The following is a 21,846-nucleotide window of genomic DNA, read 5'->3' as shown; positions in this document are numbered from 1 at the left end:
GCTTAGTAACTAAGTGTGTTTGCTGCTCTTGGAGTTCAGTTCTAAGTAGTCACATTGGATGGTTCACAATTACCTATCACAACAGCTATTTGATACTGTATTCTGGACTCCATAGGAATGCTCAGACATAAATAAAAACCAAAGGGACTCCATTTATAAACATTTTATGAAGCTCTCCTCCTCTTTTCATCCACCAAACTAAGATTCAATACAAAGATACCCTGCCTTCTGGGGAACCATCCTGCTGTCTGGATCACAGAGCTGCCATGAACAAGACTAGAAAATACTTTCTAAGTAGCATCATGGATTCTACCATCTGCAATGGTAGATGAACTACAGTGTCTTAACGTTAAAATAATATCACATTATCATCTAAAATACATCTAAGATTTAAAGGGAGTGATTACTCTATGTTTACTGTCCAAATCACAAGAACTACTCAGTCCGACAACAATCCTTCCCTCTGCTTACCATCTATATCATCCCTCCTCAAACCACTAGATTTTCAAAGAAGAGCTAATGCCAAAACTCTTCAAACGATTCAACAAAAAAGAAACAGAAGGAACATTGCCAAACTCATTCTTTTAATCAGTAGTAGAACCTCCTCCATTTCTTCCTCTTTTCCTTCTTATTGATATGTGGTTGTCGTCCGAGGATGTTGATGTCTTTATAAACAGTGTGTCAACCGCTAGGAATATAATACAAACAGGTTCAAAATAGTAAATGAAAAATGAATTAGGTGCAAATTTCTTTCTTTCTTTCTTTCTTTCTTTCTTTCTTTCTTTCTTTCTTTCTTTCTTTCTTCTTTTCCTTTTTTTTTTTTTTTTTTTTTTTTTTTTTTTTTTTTTTTTTGGTTTTATGAGACAGGTTTCTCTGTGTAGCACTGGCTGTCCTGGAACTTACTCTGTAGACCAGGCTGGCCTTGAAAACATAAATCCACAAGCCTCTGACCCACAAGTACAGGGATTAAAGGCATGCACCACCACTGGCTGGCTTTTGGATATTTCTCACAAGGATCAAATTGACCATACTAGATGAGTGATTTCAAACTCATAGCCTATCTTTCTTATATCAACATTGTCTGGGTAAAATTCTATTGATTGTTATTTTGTTGGCTGTAACTTCTGAATGTTCCCCTTGGGTCTCCTCTTCCATTGGAAACAAAGCTTTGCTACTGACTGTGCTGTGCTCAGCATCCCTCTCCCCACTCTGTTTAGCTCCCCTGCTTTCCTCAGTGAGGCAAAAAAAAAAAAAAAAAAAAAAAAAAAAAAAAAAAACCTTCCCCACTGTTCCACATGGGAAGGCATGAACCAGATGACCTGGTAAGACTCAACTATGTCTTACTGGGCATGTACCTAAGCAATGTCCAATTGTATACACTTCCTATTTGGTCTTTGGCTGTCCCATGAACTTTGTACAGGACTCAAGTGAGGCCAAATTTCAAGGGCAGGGGAAAACTGAATAAACTGAGACACAAAATGGGAATGAATCCAGGGAACCACATATTAGATGGATAGGTCACATCAGGTTGGCAGTGTAACCTAGTTAACAGAATCAGCAACAAGGTAGAAGGGTTTTATGGATTACTGGACACAAAGTGCAGAGTCACTGGTTTACTTGGGAAATAGGGAAGAGGCTGGGAAAGAGGCTGTGGGTAAGAGACTGAATCAGGGTCAAACAATGTGGCCAAAGAGCTGGGCGCCTGCATCTCTGTAGATGCATTGATCAGAAAGAAGAGTCCTTGAGGCTGCACAAGGCAGATTCAATGCATCCAAAGGAGAATACAGGAGAGACAGACAGACAGACAGACAGACAGACAGACAGAAAAAAAGACAGACTTCTCAATAAAGAAAAATCCTGACCCCACTGCAGGAGTTTCACAGAAGACTTTGGGCGAATATAGTCTCCTTTCATTCGTTTTGATTCTTTCTCTACATGAGAGGAGACAGGTAAGAAATATACTAAACATGAAGAACACAAAAGTCCCAGAGCACTCTGAGGAAAGTTGTGACACACAGGAGGGCAACACAAGGAGATGTGAGGTAGGAAAGTGAGGTTCAGACACAGGTAGGAAGATAAAGCCAGAAAAGATACTGGAGAGAAAATACAAATGGCCATGCCTTTGAAATCCTGGGAACATATGTGCCCCCTCTGAAGTAGGAATGTTTAAAAAGGAAATCAGAGCTGGACCAGGGTTCTGGATTCACCGTCAAATACTAGGCCAGAGGTTCCAATATAGGTGTCAATGTGTTCTTTGATCCATTGACCCACAGGTCAGTCTAGTGTGAAGAGCACAGGCTGGTAATGAGCTCACATACATCCTTCCCTCTTTCCTTCTCCCTACTGACACCTTCCCCATATGACAGTATAGACAGAGAATGCAGTTACCTACCAGGAGATAAAGTACTCGACACTTTTCGTTGCTCCCATTGTTGTACTTCCATCACATCTACAAGAACAGAAACAGAGTGGCTCACTAACTTCTGCCTACAGAAGATATAGCCACGTTGGCTCACACCAGATTAGCCTCAGCCTTCTACTGGCTCCTTGACTCTACTGTTACAGAAGGTGCTGCAGTGACGCCAGACCACTCTCTCTGCCATCCACCCACAGAGTGCCCTTTATAGAGAGACTTAGCGGTGAGAGAGGGCCATGGAGGTGCTGTGATAAATCCCACAGGACCAGCCAGAAGAGGATTTCCTTTTTCTGCATTATTGGCCTCACACTTCATGACCTTTGTACTCAGGTTCATATCAGTGACTATAGAGAGCTGTAGTCCACTGATAGTTCTAGCACAAACCAGCAGTCAGAAGTGAATGCCAGATGTCAGGCAAGCAATGCACAAGGAGATCTATTAATTACAATCAAAGGCTTGGGACTTTGGCAGTGACGGAGGCAGGAGGAATGCTTCCATTTTTAAGTTTATTTCAGCTGTATTGCCTGCATATGAATGCCTGTGTAACACATGCATGCAGTGCCAACCAAGACCAGAGGAGGGCATCGGATACCCTGGAACTGGAGTTACAGATGGCTGTGAGCAGCAATATGGGGTGCTGAGATTAGAATCTCAGTCCTCTGGTAGAGTAGTCAATGCTCTTGATTAAAACGCCCTTTCCCCTGCTGCCCTGGTTCATCTTTAATTGCCAGCAGGGTTTGTTGTGCTTTGCTTCTATGATTTATCATTATGGCTGGAAGGTGAATCAAACAAATCTACATTTCATTGATGCCTTTCCCATTGCTTCAGCCTGGCAAGCAGAATGTACAACCCAATTCTTCTTGAGTCCTTTCCTGTTGCTCTCCACAGGGTGTGCCATTACTTACCAGGAAACGATTCTTTACTATCAATATCTTGATGTTGTTCTTCAACATCTGTGTCTCCTGCCTGCGCTGTATCTGAAAAAATCCAGAACAGAGTGTGCCACATGAATCCACACAGGCTCACATGAAATTAACCCCAGTTCTCCTTGGGATTTTCAATGAAGCCTCTATGGCAGAATCATTTTCTCTCATTTAACCTTCAGTCCTTCTTCCCAACAGGAACCTGGAGAGAGGTTTCTCAGAAATGAAGCACTAAAGTATATCCTGAACAGGGGAAGGATTTCAGATACTTACAACTCCCTATCATGGTGGAAGTCATCTGCAATTTTAAAAAAGAAAGCATTGTCACAATTGGCCCACATCATATATGTCATCACTATCTGGCTTTCTCTGGAAGATTTAGGGAGCAATAGATTTATGCCCTATGGTGCTGAAAATGACACAGGTAAAGACTGAAAGAGTCTTTCCCACAGGGGACTTTCCTGAAATTGCAGGTACACAATCCTTAATAGAGCAGGGAATGTCATTTTTGAGGGAACCACTTGTATGGTTCAATTTTCATGAATATGGTGATATCAATAACACCATAGAGCAGGAGACCCACTGGTAACGCAGACAAATAAACTATCAATTCTCTAAATTTCACAGAGAAAACCATTTTTTCAAAAAGAAACACTAAATGGAATACAATTAGACCTGCATTTCTATGAAGACAAGCAAAGATATTCTTACGGTATGTCTGGAATCTGGCACACGGACACCACCTGGGAAATCTAGGATAAAACAGAGTAGCTGTCAGGTTGTTAATAACTGACAATTATAAAAGTCTTGGGGAACATTTTCAATGTGCACATGAATTTATGAAGATAGCTTGGACTGCTTTGAACTCATTCTCTAGTGCAAAAGAAAGTGCTCAAGAAAGGGGGTAATCCAGAACAAAATGATACCTGGGATTCTTGTTTTTAAGTAAAACCCCTTTAAACATACAAAATAAATCCAGAGGATCCACACTGTGTGTTATCAATATGTATAAGTTTTCAGAGCTGATTAGTTGGTGTTTTAAAACCAAACAGGATACACACACACACAAATACACACACACATGAATGGTGCTCAGAAGACATCTCTTTGAGAGAGAGAACAAGGGAGGGGGCATGGGAATTGTCAGAAAGAGAAAAAGAAATATTATATGATTTAACTTAAACAAATAAAAGGTTTTAAAGTTCAGTATGTGTAAATTGTTAACACTAGATTTGTGTTACCAACAGGTGTTTTTCAGAATTGCACAGGATTGTTCAACTAAATCTTTCCTTGGTGATTGGCAAGCAAGTTTAGAAAATCTTATTTCTCCCTGTGCTATCGTCAAGTGTACTATAACACTTCTGTAATATTATTATGTTTCAGGTCAGCTTCTAAGACATGAGTCCAAAACCTACTGATATATCCACCCGAGGGTCCTTCATGATTACTTTAACTCCAAAGGACTATGTAAAATGACCAGCTACAGCGGGGAGTCTTTGGACTTTTCACATGAATGCCTTCAAGCATCCATGGTGACATCTTAATTTACTTATGTAGGTAACTGTACAACAGACACCTCATGGATGGGCAGCATCTCTGAACTACGTGCTGCATTCTCAGCCCTGATGTTAATGTTTCCAGGTTTTCTTCAGTGAATTTAAGGATCAACAAAGGAAGCATTACATGACATGAATGGATTCATGCTTTCCCATTCTTTCTGCATACAATTTGGGAACCAGGGATTCATAGGTTGCTTTCTGAAGCAAGGATGATAACATTATCCAGGCACAAATGCCATGGAGGCCAATTAGATAATAAAGTATAAATTTCAATTAAAACATATATGAGAATATGAACTGTCTCCTATAAACCACACCACCACACAGAGTCATATACACTCAAAATCACAAGACATTGAAGCACAAAAACACCAGCATTCTTTGTGTACACAGACTCACAGAAACCTAGGCAAAAACTTGACTATAAAAGTAGATCTAGAAGAATTTTAAAAAAACAAAACAAACAAAAAACATGTTGACTTGTTTCCAGAAACAACAAGTTGGTTGGCCTGTCAAAGAGAAGCCAGTGAGAGATGCCAAACCTAACTCAGCATTTACATTTTTTTCTCACTAATGAGTTAAACAATACTTACAGCTTTTATATTCTTCCCAGGACCCCTGAAATGACAGAAAAGACATAATGAGGGTAACTCCATGTGACTTGAAAGCACATGTCTTTATTTCTCTTCCTTGGTACTGAAAAGGCATGGTACTGTTAACATTAATAGATGGCAAAAATGATAAGATATATCTGTGACAAACTGACAATTTTTTTCATGAATGATGCATCTTTAACTCCCATTCAGTCATCAACTACAAGGTAGTTAATTCAAGGAAGAACATCATTTATAGGAGGGATGGGTCTAGCATCTATCCTTTACCTCACTGTGCCATTCACAAAAGCTCTTCCTATAAGGCCTTCATTGTTAAGGGACTGTTCTACCATTCCAGAAAACAGAGCATAGTATGCATAACAATGCTATCATGTTTTGAGAGCCAAACTCAAATGAAATAGGAAATTCAGACAGTAACATTTCTATTTTGGCCAAAAAAGTCACCTTACCTCATTATGAGGTTCAAACTCTTCTTCTCTACAAAATATCTGTTTAATGTCTGGGACATTCTCAGTACCTAGGAAGACAGAGTGACTGTTAATCATTGGTGCTGTGGAACAAGGCTTCCTTAGAGAACACTGCTTGACTTATACAACAAGATATCTGTACTCTAAAGGCACGATTGTGTGGCTATGGGAGCATCCTCTATGAAATCACCAAGTCAGTGAGGAGAAAGGAAGAGAAGGAAAATGGAACACTTGCACGATGCTGACAGCAAGACAGACTTCCAATGTTTCAAGTCTCTTACTCACTTGAAGACCAGAGAGTTGGTCTTCTAAGACCAACAACCAATATGAGTTTAAACTTATGCTAGGTTGCATCTAGTACAAACTCTTAAGGATAATCTCTCAAGGAATAGATCATCCAGTGTAGCCAATGGAATATGCTTTATAGAGTGGCAGCACTGAACATGAGAAATAAAGACTATGAAAATGTCCCCCCTCTGCAGTACATCTGGGTACCCTAGAATGCTAGAAACCAAGTGAGGCTCACAGTAACCGAGAAGGTGGTTATTCAAGTACAATGAACTATGTGGCATTTAACCTCCAGTGGTGTCATGCTCCACTCCCCAGTTTAGTGCATGGACTACAAAGGGACAATCATATATCAGGGAAAGGACAACCTTAGAAATTGTTGTGTTGGACTAGGACCAAGGCGGGGTTACTGCATAGCTTTTCTCTGGAGCAGACATTACTTTTTGAATGGACCAATAGATCTATATAATTTCTGTCCTTGGATGAGAAAAAAATTTGTCCAAGTAATCTGCTCCTGAAAGCATGGACTGACCATATTTTTTGGTGGTTTCCCCGGTGGCAAACATTCCACAGAATAAAATCACAATGAAATGAATATTGTGGAGATGATCTATACACTTCCCACATTATTTTGACAATCTAAAACCCACATTCATGGAGGGCAATGTACACACAGGCACACACACACACACACACACACACACACACACACACACACACACACACACAGAGTGTTCTGAGTACAACCAACACATGAAGACATGTATGTCTTTCCCATTGACATTGAAGCTCTGTTCATATAGGAACATAGAACTTAGAATTCTATATCCTCTGGTGTGTTGAAGCTACCTTCCAACAGAGCAACAGAGTCCTAGAACAAAACTAGGATAACTGTTGGTTCTATACAGTTAAACTTATTCCAATCCTTAGCGCACTATTACACAGAAAACCCTGGACACACTGCGTGAAAGACAATAATTGTACTAAAAAATCCATTCAGAAAGTCTTTTAAAAAGTAAGATTTAAAACAACAATTTATTTCAAAGTAGAATTTCAAATTCATTTTATAGCAATGTCTGGTTAAGAAAAACCATATGATATATTTGAAAATAGGAAAATATGGCCATATGCAGAAATGTGCTAATAAAGCTCCACTTTTTTAAATGATAGCTTTAAAAGGAAATTATCATAACACCCATCATTTTAGTGTGAAACTTAACATTTGTGTGTTTAATTTGGAGAACCTGTAAAGTCTAGGAGCATGAAAAGGGAGAATTAATTGCTAGAAAGAGTTTTAAGGGGGTAGGTGATATGGAGGGATACCTGGAAGGGAGGTCTGAGAAGAAGAGGAATGGTCAGGTAGGACAGAGGAGGGATAGCCCCAAGGATTTGTAAAAAGGTAAACTGTTATCTGTTATAGAATATGGACAATTATATCACAAAGGACCTGGTTGATTTTATCTAGATCACATGAGCCTGTTCTAATTCCATTGGCCTTCAATAACTCTGATAGAAAACTTTTTAGAATAATGATAATTTTTCTTGGTTGTCAAGCACCACTCTGTATCACTTAACCCATAGGAAGGTATTATGCTATGAAAAGATACAACAAACATCTTGGCAGGCTGGGTGCTATGACGTGGATAGGAAATGGACTGCTGGAGCTGGATAAGCTATGGAGAGAAGAGTGCATGAGGGTGCAAACCATGCCAGGTGGAATTTGGACCACACTTGGAAGAAGTACCTCACGGGGGACATGTCTACTCAGTCTCCTGTCTGCCAGCAGCTGAGCATCTCTGCTCTATCATACAGCCCCTGACATGACACTTGGTCTCACCACAAGCAACCCTAGAATCAACAGAAACCAAGTCACTCTACATACTGAGCCTCTGAGAGAGCAAGGGAAAATAAGTCCTTCCTCCTAGCTTTTCACAGCAAAAGAAAGTGACTAACACTTTGTGATTCTTCTCACCATCCAAACTCAGACAGCTCAGGTTGTTCATGCCCAAACTAAGAATAAAGCAGTGTATTTTCTTTAAAAATAATAATAATATATGTTTACATGAACACACAAATGTTCATACAAAAGAGCATAATTTTGAGTTGCTCTACAGGGAATAGAATATCTCAGAAGCCATGGTTAGCCATATAAGCAAACAAATGAGTGCTAAGAGCTGAAGAGATGGCTCAGAGGATACGAACAATTGTTGCTTTTGCAGGGAAGCTGGTTTTGATTCCAAGAATCTAGATGGTGGCCTTACGTTCACCTGCAACTTTAGATCTGACCTGTCCTGTTACCTCTGAGTGTACCAGGTACTCACAGTGTGAATACACATCAACATATTTAGCAAAGGATTTATACTCAAAAGAAACATAAGGCTAAAATATTCTTGAAGCCCCGTATCTGTGAGTGCATGTGTATGTGGCATGTAAGTTTGCTCAATAGCTTGTGGTGTATCCATGCCTGTGTGAGGACCTGCCTGTGCCATGTTCATGGAGGCCACAAGAGAGCATCCACTATTCTGCTACATTGTTCACTTCTCTGATTTCTTCCCTTCAGCAGGGTCTCTCACTGAAGCTCTAGATAGGTGGAAAACACTAAGTCAGAGCTGTGTTCTCGTCCCTACCAGAGATAGTGCTACGGTTATAAGCACACACATATATATCTGGTCTTTCTATGTGTGTCCTATTGATTCAGACTCAGGTCCTATCACTTGCATATCAAATGTTCTTCTTTCAAGACATTATCTGCATACAGCATGATGATGTCATGCATTTCTAATGTCAAACAGCACATATCCAGGGTGTGTGTAAATGGAAAACTAATTTGATTTTTAATATTCTTGATGCATTTTATAGAATTACAAAATGAATCATTAGCCACTTTATTTATTTATAATGAACATGATTCTGGGTGTTATAGTATTTCTAGGACATGCAGTGAACTTTTAAATTGGCTGGATTAGTTGTGTTTTTCTTTTCTTTTTTAAACTCAGAAATCTACCTTACTCTCCCTCCCAAGTGCTGGGATTGAAGGCAGGCAACACCACTGCCTGGTCCCTTTTGGTGATTTTTAAATAAAATTATAAAAGAGAACCATTGTGCCCTCTCACCAGCATTTCTGAGCAGGAGTTTCAAAACTCTGCTAGCCACTGCTTACCACCTATGGGGAAGAGCTCTCACCAAGGTGAAGCCCATTGTTCTCCAAGGACACTAGCTGCCACCAGCCTCCAGCCTCCTGCAGAGCAAGCAGAACCAGTTCTGCAGACCTGTTTTCTGCCTTTGGAGGAAGTTGTCTTGCCTTGCCTATATATATTTGGAGACCTGCATTAAACTTTGAGCCTTGAACAGAAAGTTCGCCTTGGCTTCCTGTTTCTCTAGTCACCCTGCTCCCTATCCCCAGAGTTCCTTCCAGGGACACTGGTAAACCCTGGGAATGTAGCTGCAGGGAGCTGAAAACCATTTGTGGGCTGGAGGTGTGGCTTAGCTTGAGATCCAGCATGGTGACAAAATGTCTTGGATAATCAGCTTATCAGAGGAACTGTTTATTTAGGCTCACAGTTTCATGGGTTCCAGTCAAGTCAGTTTTGTTTTTCTTTTCAAAGTATTTTGATAAAGGGGGTGGAGAAATAATTTAGGTACCATTTCCATGGACAGCTACTGCTTATCCTTATGCCTCTGAAAGAGGAAAATCAGAGAAACCTTCCATTTTTCTTTGTCCTTATGGATTTCTTTACCACTCTCTCCTATTCCCAAACACAGAGTGTAACATGACCACTGCTGGGTCATTTTTATATAATTCACCTGCACTCTGGAGAGTCTACAGGTCTGATCCACATATATCACCACAGGTGATGTACTTAGTATAGAACGTGGCTTCCCTAGTCCTGCCTACATTAGGTGAAGCCACACTGGCTCATCCAACATGGACCTCAGCGTTCCTCTAGTTCATGTTATCCAAGGACAGCCAAAGTGACTTTTAAGTACACTTGCACATTTTAGTGTTGTTATTTCTACTGATGAGATAGATACATTAGCATTTTTCATTTATTAAAAATATGCTAAATCTTTTTACATCTTTATAAATGTACACAAGATAATAGACTTCTACAGATAACTGAAGTACATCCTCAGTATTTCCAGTACCTTTTTTTCTTGGTTTTCCTATTTCTTTGGAAGTCGTTTCAAGAACTGGAGGTTCCTCCGGAGTCTGGGAGGGACCTGGGTCCTTCTTATAAAATCCTTGCAAGATAGAAAAAACTGGAAATACATTCACAATAGGGAGAGTTATGTTAGCTTTATGGCAGCAAAACAGAAAATTAATCATGGTTGTGTTTGTAAAAATGATCTCATTTCCCATTTCCAGTTAATCATCAGAGTCAGAATGGTGCTTCCGGAATTACACAGACACCTCAGGCAATGTGCACCTTTGTGTGCCTATGACAATATAAGAGGAGCAGCAGGACTTGAGTGTGTTATATGGGCAGGAGCCAGATGGGGTCCAGAGCCTTCTGAGAAACACAATGTTGTGCATACAATTCCTCTTTTCCTCATGCTTTCTCTCAAACAATGTAAGTTTCAGAAGGACTTCCCAGGAGACTTTCAGGTTTAAAAGGTGCTAAACCATAAGGAAAAGCACATATACAGCAGAAATGCTCTTTGTTGAATGCCAGATGTTTATCAGAAATGATGTGTGTTAAATACCATAGGAATTCACCTAGACCCTGGTGACTGAATTCAGAGTGAGCATTCCACTGGATGCAGGGCAGAGAGCATGATTGGTGTTGAGTTTTCATTTTTTATTTAATCATGGCTCTTGGAGAACATATGCCAGTGCCTTAGAGGAGCTGGGAATAGAGAATATTATACGACCTCCTATTTCCCACCTTCGGCTACCATATTGTTTATATTCTTTTCATTGTGACCAAATTCTGATGGAAGCAGCCTCAGAGAGAGGGTTTCTATCTTTTAATCCCTGATTCAAAATTGGAATTTGATCCAAAAGGAGTAGAGATCTCTGGCCTTCCTTCTGCATCTTCAACCTGTCATCTGCCTACCAGTGAATGATTTGGATCACCAGGGATTATAGATTCCTGTATATTTCTCAGAAGGACTTAGACTCCAAATATTTTAAAATCAAGTTATCACATAAGAAGATTTAGGAAAAACAAAACTTCTCTTATATTGGCTAAACCTTGATATCTTCAACATGACCAGGCAAAAAAAGGGGTATGGCATTTTGATGATATGTATGCATATGGCTTTTTAGACAAAAAAAATCCTCAGCAACTCTGTGGACAACCCAGATAAAGTACAGCTGGAAGGGCAGTGTGGGATATTAACTGGTACACTAAGTTTATGCAATACCTGCTCTACTCTGATTCATCAAACACCAGTTTCTAAAACCTCCTCTTCCAGAGGGCATTTGCCTCAAGGCCACACCCTATATGTGCTTTTTGATATTTCCAGAATACCTCTAATCCAAGATTAGGCTTAAAGTGCTTATGCAAAAACAAAACAAAACAAAACAAAAAAAGGATGGCTTTGAATTTCTGATTCTCTTCACTCTAGTTCGGGAGAACTGGGTTCACACAAATGTGCCCACATGGGTGAATATTGTAGTCAGTGGCATCAAAACTAGGACCTCTTACATGCTAGGAATGCAATAAACCCACTGGAATATACATCCTGCGATATTAGCTCTATGTGACAAATCCTTTTCATGTTAAAGGATAGACTATGAAGGCACTTTAACACACAGAGCATCCCAGCCAAACTCTGTCTATATAACTCATAGCTGCCTATATTGTTCCACTGAGTGCTCATACTCACCAGCAGACAGTATGAAGACTGACCACCAGGGATAGAAGTAATATTGGAACTTAAATTTAAGATCACATTTAAAGATCTCTCTCTCTCTCTCTCTCTCTCTCTCTCTCTCTCTCTCTCTCACTCTCTCTCTCTCTTACTCTCTCTAAGTCAAAAAGAATAATAAAGCACCTGTCAATAATCAAGGGCTGACTGAAACTCTTAGTAGACATTGTCCATAAATTGCCCATAATGTCAATCTTTGGGATCATGTAATGTCTAATCTGTTAAGCCTTTTCACCAGTTCTAACTGTAATGAGCCATTTCTATTCTAAGTACACTTATCAAACACACTCAACCTACTTTTTTAATGCAGTGTCTTCCTATAGTCAAACTCTCTAAATCTGAGCAAGCATGTGGACTCTTCCTTCTTCCTTATGTGTAAATTTCTTGGAGATAAAGAGCACAGGCCAGGCTTCCGCTGACTGTTGGTATTTGTCAGTGTATGGGATCCACTAGGTTGGGTTACTGCACACAGATGCTAGGAAGCTGGAACACTCTCACAGGGATTGCTGAGCCCTTAATGAAGTAAAAAGTTTTTCTTGCGCTCAATGGCTATAGAGGCAGATGACCTATCTCTACACTTTGTGTTATGAATCTCCTGAGAACTGCACAAAGAAATAAATGTATCACATATCTGTATGGTGAGGTTAAAACACATTTTTGGTAAATAAAATATGTATCATCCTTTTTGAATTGATAATTTTGTGACTGGAAAGTAGATTGTGTAATGGGGATAACTGTCTTGGGGGTGGGGAACTATGTAGTCATGGCTTGATGCACAAAATTCCCCTGAACTAAAGGCATTAGAGTTGAATGCAGTTATTGTAGACACAGGGCCATGCCTGGGTACTTAGGATATTACTTTTTCCCCTTTAAACACCCATGTTTTACTCCCAATAGAAATCTTAGGTCACATTAATGTACCAGACAAAAAACAATTAGTATTTACACAATTCTTATCTAAAATGTATGTTGAGAAAGAAATTCCATAATACATACAGTTTTTGAATCGTCTGGGCTCAACCTATATTTAAAGGAAAGAAAATACTTTGAGGTTCAAGTCATGCTGAGTTGTGTCTGCATAGTTCCTTGGTAACCCTGTGACACAGCAGGGTGTAAAGTAGAATAGGAAAAAGACATGAAAAAAAACTTTTATAATACTTTATATTATGTCATGGAAAACCCTAGCTAGGCACTTTGTGGCCAAAAGTAATATGTTGCACATTTATGTTGACTCAAGGTAAGATCAGAGCACCTTTGTTTGGCAGACAACTTAATAACCTGTTTTGTGAAATTAATCCCTCTATGGGGGCTCCAATTATTTGCATGATGCCCATGATGTAAATGTATTATACCCTCAATATTCATATATTCAAAGCATGAAGCCTCCCACTACATAATTTTGGGGAACAACTCAAACTCAATCTAGATGACAGACTCAAGAAACAAGTAGGAGACAAACCTTCAGGAAAAACATACATTTTTATAGATGATATGCCTCTTAACTTTTGAATAAATATTACATACCATTTAACTAGTGAGGGACATGTTTATTCAGATAAAAAGGTTTCTGAACACAAACTCTGTTACCTGACACTAGAAGATTTATACTCTATTCAGTCAGGGACATGCTCATAAAATTTTATTTCTTCCTCTTCCCTAAGCTAAATCTCAAATACCCACAATGTCACTGTTCAGTTTTGTTGTTCTAATGGGAATTTGACAGAAAGAAACATAAGATCACCAAGGGAACTTTTCTATCTTAAAGAAAAGAAAGGCCTTCTTACCTTCGTCATAGACTCTGATGTCTTTTCTTCAACTACTGAAGATGCAGCAGAATTCTCTGGTAAGACAAGGGGAAAGACACTGACAGTTAGCTCAGGGTACTCTTTATGACTTTTGCAGCATCTTTGCCTGGTGTAGATAAAAGTACAAGAACTTAACACATGTGATTAGACCTAATGAACATGATGGCTGGGCTGCTGCTGAACTGCTTTCCCATGAAGCTAAATTAAAGCAAAGAAAGACAAGAGACATAGGAGTAACAGAACTGCTACATTTCCAGAGAGTAGTAACCCAGAGCAGAAATAATCTGTCTTTGATGTATAAGAGGAAATACAAGTCTTCACATGTATTACATTCGCAGGGACATGGGGAAGTTAGAGGACAAACTTTGGGATCTCAACATAACCCCTACATGTCAAAATGCTCAGGGAACATTTTGGAAGATTAGTGGAAAGGTTATCCGAGATGGAGGGACAGGACATATGCTGCTGGATAGTGATTTCTAGAAATGAAAGAGATGATAAACACAAGAAATCACAATACAGTTGTTCAAAGAGTGCCTGCATCATGCCATTGTCTATTGACCTACCACCAGAGATCAAATGCTATAGGCAAACAATGATTATAGAGAAAGAGGAGAGTAGAGGAGAGGAGATTGGGAGAAGGGAGGAGTGTGGAAGAGGAGAAGGTGGGGAGGGGGGAGAGGGGAGGAGAGGGAAAGAGGGGAGAGGGGGAGGAAAAGGGGGGAAGACAGAAGGAGTAGGAGAGGGGAGAGGGGGAGAGGAGAAGAGAGAGGGAGAGAATCAGTTTTCTCTGGGGTGAACACTCCTCATATCTTGATTTCAAATTAGCAGCACTAAACATGTAAACTTAAGAGCAACAAAACATGGACTTAAGTATTCATGTAACAATAATAGATATCATAGAAGAGGTCTTTTATTTGAAGGGAGAGCATGGGATATTTGGACTAGGGAGAATGGAGGATAGAATAATATAAAGCAGTCAGATTAAATTCTCTAAGAAAAAAAGTGTGAATTAAAACAATCCTACTTTTTCAGGACTCCTCCTCTTCCTTCCTTCAATGAAGGTCTCTTGAGGATGCTGGAACTATACTAGAATCCAGCAAAACCTAGAATCCCCAATTATCTTGCCCTGACTGTGCTGGGGTTACAGGTGTGCACAGAAATCCCCCCCTTTTTTAATGTGTTCTGGGGATTCGAACTAAGGTACTAGTGTGCACAGCAAGTGTTTTTACCTATGGGGCCATCTGCACATCCAATAGTTTGTACACAACTATATAAAAGTGAAGGTTTGTATTCAATTAAATTATTCCTCAAATGTAAAGAATGATACAATCTTGGAAAATGTGACTAAAAAGAGGTAAATTGTAATAATTCATCAAATGTGGAGCACATTTTATGGAAGTATATTGCAAAATTGGTAATCTAAATGTCTTTTATTTGGATATACAGATGCAGTTTTCTGGTCTGTATAACATTACTTCTTTGTGATGTGCATATCTTTTGGACCATTTATAATGTGACTCTGCCACAAATTTCCATTTATATAACTTCCCTATGGTCATGGTTTATAAGCTTATATTATACTGAAAAATAAATTACTTCTTTATGCTATTTCTTTCATGGGATTCTATAACAACAACTGCAAAAATTATTTAGATAGGGCACAATTAAAATGTAGTGCTACTCACTGAACCTGAAACTCTGGATGTTTGTAGTATCACAGCCTGAAAGGAGTGACTATTCCAGGGTAAACTGTGTACAAACAACACAAGGACACGCAAGGCACAAGCATCCCAGGCACTATGAGCACTGTGCACCTGTAAGAGGTAAAGCACATAAACCAGCCCTTTCCCCATCTTTAATGGGATCTGTTCCTCATTCTTATCTCAACACAGGGGTAATGTGACCACTTCTGGGGACTTTGCCACTTGAACAAGATGAGAAATTCTGTTACCTGGTTTGACTTCAACCTTCAATCATGAGTCATTGGACATTTACCCAGAAAAGAAACCACATTCATATGGTCACTTGATATTTGACAAAGAAGCTAAAAAGATCCAGAGGAAAAAAGACAGTTTTAACAAATGGTGCTGGATCAACTGGAGGTCTGCATGCAAAAAAATGCAAATTGACCCATTCTTTTCTCCTTGAACAAAGCTCAAGTCCTAGTAGATCAAGGATCTACATATAAAACCAGACACACTGAAGCTTATAGAGGAGAAAGTGGGGATGAATCTTGAACACATGGGAATAGGACAAAAGTTCCTGAACAGAGCACCAATGGCTTATGCTCTAAGAACAAGGATCGACAAATGGGACCTCATAAAACTGAAAAGCTTCTGTAAGGCATAGAAAATAGTCAATAGGACAAAACAGATCTTTACTAACCCTACATCAGATAGAGGGCTAATATTCAATATATGCAAAGAACTCAAGAAGGTAGTCTCCAGAGAATCAGATAGCCCTATTAAAAAATGGGGTACAGAACTAAACAGGAAATTCTCAACTGAGGAAACTCAAATGCCTCTAAAGCTCCTAAGGAAATGTTCAGTATCCTTAGTTATCAGGGAAATGCAAATCAAAACAACACTGAGATTTCACCTCACACCAGCCAGAATGGCTAAAATGAAGAACTCAGGGGACAGTAGATATTGGAAAGGATGTGGAGAAAAAGGTAGACTTCTTCATTGTTGGGAGGATTGCAAGCTGGTAAAACCACTCTGGAAATCAGATTGGGGATTCCTCAGAAAATTAAACATAGTAGTACATGAGGACCCAGCTATACCACTTCTGGGCATATACCCAGAAGATGCTCCTACATATAATAAGGACACATGGCCCACTATGTTCATAGCTGCCTTATTTATAATAGCCAGAAGCTGGAAAGAACCCAGATTTCCTTCAACAGAGGAATGGATACAGAAACTGTGGTATATATACACAATGGAGTACAATGAGCTATTAAAAACAATGAATTCATGAAATTCTTAGGCAAATGTATGGAACTAGAAAGTGTCATCTTGATCGAGGTAACTCAATCTCAATAGAACACACTATTAGTGTTCTATTGGGTTTAGAACTATTGGGTTAGTGAGATTGGGTTTGGACCAACATCCACTTATTAGTGAGTACATCCATTAGTGGATGTTGGTCCAAAAGCTCAAAATAAACAAGTTACAATGCACCCAGCACAGGAAGCTCAAGAAGAAGGAGGACTTAAGTGAGGATGCTTTAGTTCCTCTGAGAAAGGGAACAAAATACTCACAGGAACAATAAGGGAGAAAATGTGTGGAGCAGAGACTGAAGTAAAGGACACCTGGAGACTGTACTACCTGGGGATATATCCTGTAAACAGTCACCAAAACCCAACAATACTATGGAGAACAAGAAGTGTAAACCAAAAGGAGCATGCCATGATTGTCTCCAGAGGGGTCCTGCCAGAGCTTTACAAATAGAAAGGCAAATGCTAGCAGCCAACTATTGGACAGGGTGTGGGGTCTCCAATGGAGGAGCTGGTGGGTGGTCTGGAGGAGCTGAAGGGGTTTACAGCACCATGGGAAGAACAATGATCTCAGCCACCCAGATGCCCCAGGACTCCCAGGGACTAAACTGTCAAACAAGGGGTACACATGGATCCAGCCAAAAATGGGGCAGAGGAAGGCCTTGTTGAGCATCAGTGGGAAGAGTGGTCCTTGGTCAGGCATAGGCTCAATAGAGGTCCCAACAAAGGGAAGAGAGGTAAGAGTGGGTCAGGTGGAGGTGCACATACGTGGAGGCAGGGGGTGGGAGGAGTGATTGGGGGTCTTTCGGGAGCAGGGAAAATCTGGAAAAGTTTTACCACTGGCAATGTAAATAAAGACAATAATCAATAATAAAAAAAGAAAGATCTGCTATAATCAATTTACATCATCCATGTATGAGAGAAGATATTAGATGGCAGTATTCCCGATTCCTGTCTATACCAGGGGAAACTCTACCAACTCATGTAAGATTAGTGAAAGTTTTACACTGGTTCATACTATTGAATGAAAGACCAAACATTGAATCCATTTTAAAGCTCTGCAGTTGTATTTCAATTACAGACATAGATATACTGGCATTGAGCTCGACAGTGGTGGCATAAACATTTAATCCCAGCACTTGAGAGGCACAAGCAGGTGGATTTCTGAATTCAAGACCAGGCTGGTCTACAGAGAGAGTTCCAGAACAGCCAGGGCTACACAGAAAAACCCTGTATCAAAAAACAAAGAGAGAGAGAGAGAGAGAGATCAACACTGTCTACATAGGAAAAAATAGCCTGAAAGGTATCTATAAATTGAGATATGAAACAACATAATTATCAGCCACTATACAGAATTAGACAAGAGTTCCCACAATACCTTTCTCTTTCTTCACAGTTGTTTCAGGTGAAGCACCACTAAAGGCTTGCATTCCTACTCCATACTGGGGCCCCATGGCTTGCTTCTGTTCAATTCTCTTTAATAAATCCGAAACTGGGATTGAAGTGAAAAGAGAAAGTCGTGTCAGCTTCTTGGCAGAACAAGAGAGGAAACTAACAACTCTGAATATTTGTGCATTTGATCTGACTGCTTGTTCTAGGTACAGTCATCAGTGAGACTGGTGCTTCAGGAGGATCAATGTATGTATTGTACAATCAGTTAGGCACTGAATGCACATCACAGGAATCACAGATAAAGCCTAAAAGTAGATGGATATGAAAACACAGAAGGAAAAGCCACATGTCTGAGCATGCTATGTGGGTGGATGCTCAATAGACACCACTCTATCCCTTCCTAGAGCCATATGGACACAGGGACACACATGCAATGCCTTCACCCTCCAACTCTCCACTATGACTTGAAGCCTTTCTTCTTAGTTGGTTGAGAAGGACTTCCCATAAGACTCACGAGGCTAGAACAAAGCAGCGGCATTGCTGGAGTGCCCTGCAATGTCTGTGACATGCCAGAAGACCTCAGCTACATAGGAGTAATCGTACCCCGAGCCAGGAATATATTTATTCCACAACACTGTAGAACACTTGTTTACTCTTCTTTCTCTGCCCAGCTTCATAGATTACATCTCATGGACAATGTATGATATTGCCTTAATGGGATGCAGGGAGGTAAGAAGCTGTGAAAACCTCTCACTTTTCACCTAAGGTTACAAAGACAGCTGCATTCATGCCTCAGTGAACATCTTCCCAGACAGAAACAACTGAAGATATACATACTCTACCTTTCAACCCAAAGGAAGCTGTGTGATTCCTGGATTAGTAAGTAGGGCCTTCCTCAACCATCCTCACACAGTCATCTGCCTCTCAGTGACTGAGTCTTATCACTGGGGAACAAAATTGGGAGGTACCAATCATTGCAGATGTCCCAGTGATGACTCAGACTCCAAGTGAGTCCAACCCAGTTCTCACATGAAGGTGTGAAAAAAGAGAGGTCTGGCCACACCTAGATAAACAAACCCTCAACTGGAAGGGATTGGAAAGGCAGCTTGGTATCATTGTAGGTGACAAATGCTCCCTGACTCTGTGTGGATAGCCTGAACTAAGTCCATTTAAGAGATTGGCAGAGTTTCCACCTATTTGTGTGCATACAAGATTATGTTTACTTATTCCTCATAAAAGTTCTGTTTGCACAAAGTCCTCCATACACACAGCCAGCAGAGACAAGTGACAGAGCCTCACTTCCTCTCTTCTTCCTTTCTGTTTTTCAGAGACGTTTTCCCTATACCAGGGTGGTCTGAATGACACTATGTAGACATAGATGACTTTGAACTTATAAATTTCATGTCTATACCTCTGAAGGTCTGGTTTATAAAATTGCCACATCACAGTACATTTTATGCATAATAGATGATCAAACTCATATTTTAGAAATGGTACACCAAAAACTGAACAATGGCTTCCAACTGAGCCACAGGCACCCTCCAAAACTAGCTTTTCTTTAACAAAGCTCTCTGGACCACAGGTTATGTAACATATAACATAAATCTAGCTAACATGTAACCAAGCTCAGCATGTTCACAATAATGATGCCTTCTTCCTCCTAACTGCTGCCTACAGAGAACCACTGAATGCTCACATTCTCAGCAGTATGGGGACCTTGAAAGAAGTCCTCCTGGATCTCAGAGTCTAGCTCACACTGCAGAGCCTCATGCCAGGGGCTAAAGAGATCACTCAGTGGTTAATATTCCCTGATGCTTTTGTATAGGACACAGGTCTCTTTCTCTTTCCAACATGCAAAAATCAGCTAGAGATACAACTGTCTCTAATTTCAGTTTTAAGGAACCCAACAGCCAATTTGAGGCTACACAGGAACTGTAGATGCAAGTGCTACACATATGTTCACAAAGGTAAACACTCATATACCTAAAGTAAGCAATTTTTCTTTTAAAAATCAATTTCTAAAAATCCAAGTCAGCACAGATGCCTACCAAGCCAAGCCTGGAGCTCCTGAGAACACATGGTGAGTGGCAATTTGTGCTCACACGAATGTTGTCTACATGCAAATCTTTTATTTTTTATGTGTAGTACTTTTATTTTTGTTCTATTAAATATCTTGATTTCAGAGGAGAGTGGGTGGTTTTGTTTATGTTTTTTTGTTTTGTTTTGTTTTCATTTTTGTTTTTGTCTTTTGTTTTTCAAGACAGGGTTTCTCTGTATACCACTGGCTGTCTTGGAATTCACTCTGTAGACCAGGATGACTTCGAACTCAGAACTTCACCTGCTTCTGTCTCTCAGATGCTGGGATTAGAGATGTGTGCCAACACTACCCAGGCAGCACAGTGTTTTTAATTTTTCATTTTTCACGCTTTCATTGAAAATAGATTCTTTTCTTTTTTAAATATTTTTATTTTCTATATTCTTTGTTTACATTCCAAATGATTTCCCCTTTCCCGGATCCCTCCTCCCCATATGTCCCATAAACCATATGTCTACACAAATGGCCTCACCCTATTTTTTTAAGTTAGGAAACTACTATATTTAAAAACAAATTCCAAATTCTTCCCAAGAGGTAGCTTATAGTGTTGCATTCAAATATAAGTATACTCAATATTTACACAAAATGTTTCTAAAATGTGTCTTAACAGACTTGGAAATACATACTGCGTTGGCATTTTCTAGCTTCCTCCTGAAATTTAAAGGAGAGAAAAGAGTATGCAGTGTAGGTCACACTAGTTTCTGTTTGCATGGGTCTTTGAAAAACCTATCAACTTGTCTTAAATGACAGTCAACATAGGTAAGTATTTTCAAGTGAAAGATTATGTGTTAGCACATTCTGTGATGGTGTCACAAAAGACTGGAATTTCTTAGTCATGTCACTTTCCACTTTTTCTATGTCAAAGACAACATTAACTAGCACTCTCTGTCTGTCCTCTGCCCAGTGTTCACTAAGTCACACTGCAACATGCTTCATCATCATTAGAACTCAACTGTGGAATGAAACCCTTAGGCAATATGGTCTCAATTATTTATACTACTGCTCATGTGTTAAGTCTTACCACACAGCATCCCCACCTGGACTTATGACACTTCCTCCACAATGACTTTTGTGGAACATACTGCATCTAAGTCAAAAGACCCTGACAGGCTTGTCAAATTCTAAATGGAATTTATAAAGTTTTCTGAAAGAAGAACCTATTTCTCCAGAATAAGAGGTCCTATCACACAGGCTGTGATACTTGACACTGGGTGCTTTGGTGCTCTTGTACTTGGTGCTTGGAATTGTACTACTTGGTCAAGACCCAGCTAGTACAATTCCACTTTTTCCCTGCTTAGGCTAAGTCTCTAAGACCTAAGATAACTCTGCTCAACATTGTTGCTAAAATGGGATTTTGACTGAAAAATAAAATTGCCAAAGTAACATTTCTACTATGAAAAAGAAAGGTCTTC

The 21,846-nt window shown here is 39.7% G+C and overlaps 1 protein-coding gene across 1 annotated transcript in view; it reads right to left on the bottom strand.

The window, feature by feature from the left end:
- Positions 1–563: 563 nt before the first annotated feature.
- Positions 564–21,846, bottom strand: part of LOC127689387 (uncharacterized) — a 488,686-nt gene continuing 467,403 nt past the window's right edge. Inside the window, exons 12-13 of the mRNA XM_052189037.1 lie at positions 2,393–2,449; positions 564–688 (exon numbers count right to left, since the gene is read on the bottom strand). Coding sequence (XP_052044997.1) covers positions 585–688; positions 2,393–2,449 — 161 coding nt within the window. The 3' untranslated portion in view covers positions 564–584. The remainder of the gene's footprint in view (positions 689–2,392; positions 2,450–21,846) is intronic.

Source organism: Apodemus sylvaticus, chromosome 7 (assembly GCF_947179515.1).
Source record: "Apodemus sylvaticus chromosome 7, mApoSyl1.1, whole genome shotgun sequence".
Lineage (NCBI taxonomy): Eukaryota > Metazoa > Chordata > Mammalia > Rodentia > Muridae > Apodemus > Apodemus sylvaticus.
Note: the sequence above shows the minus strand (reverse complement) of the source record. Positions and strands in the feature narration are given on the sequence as shown.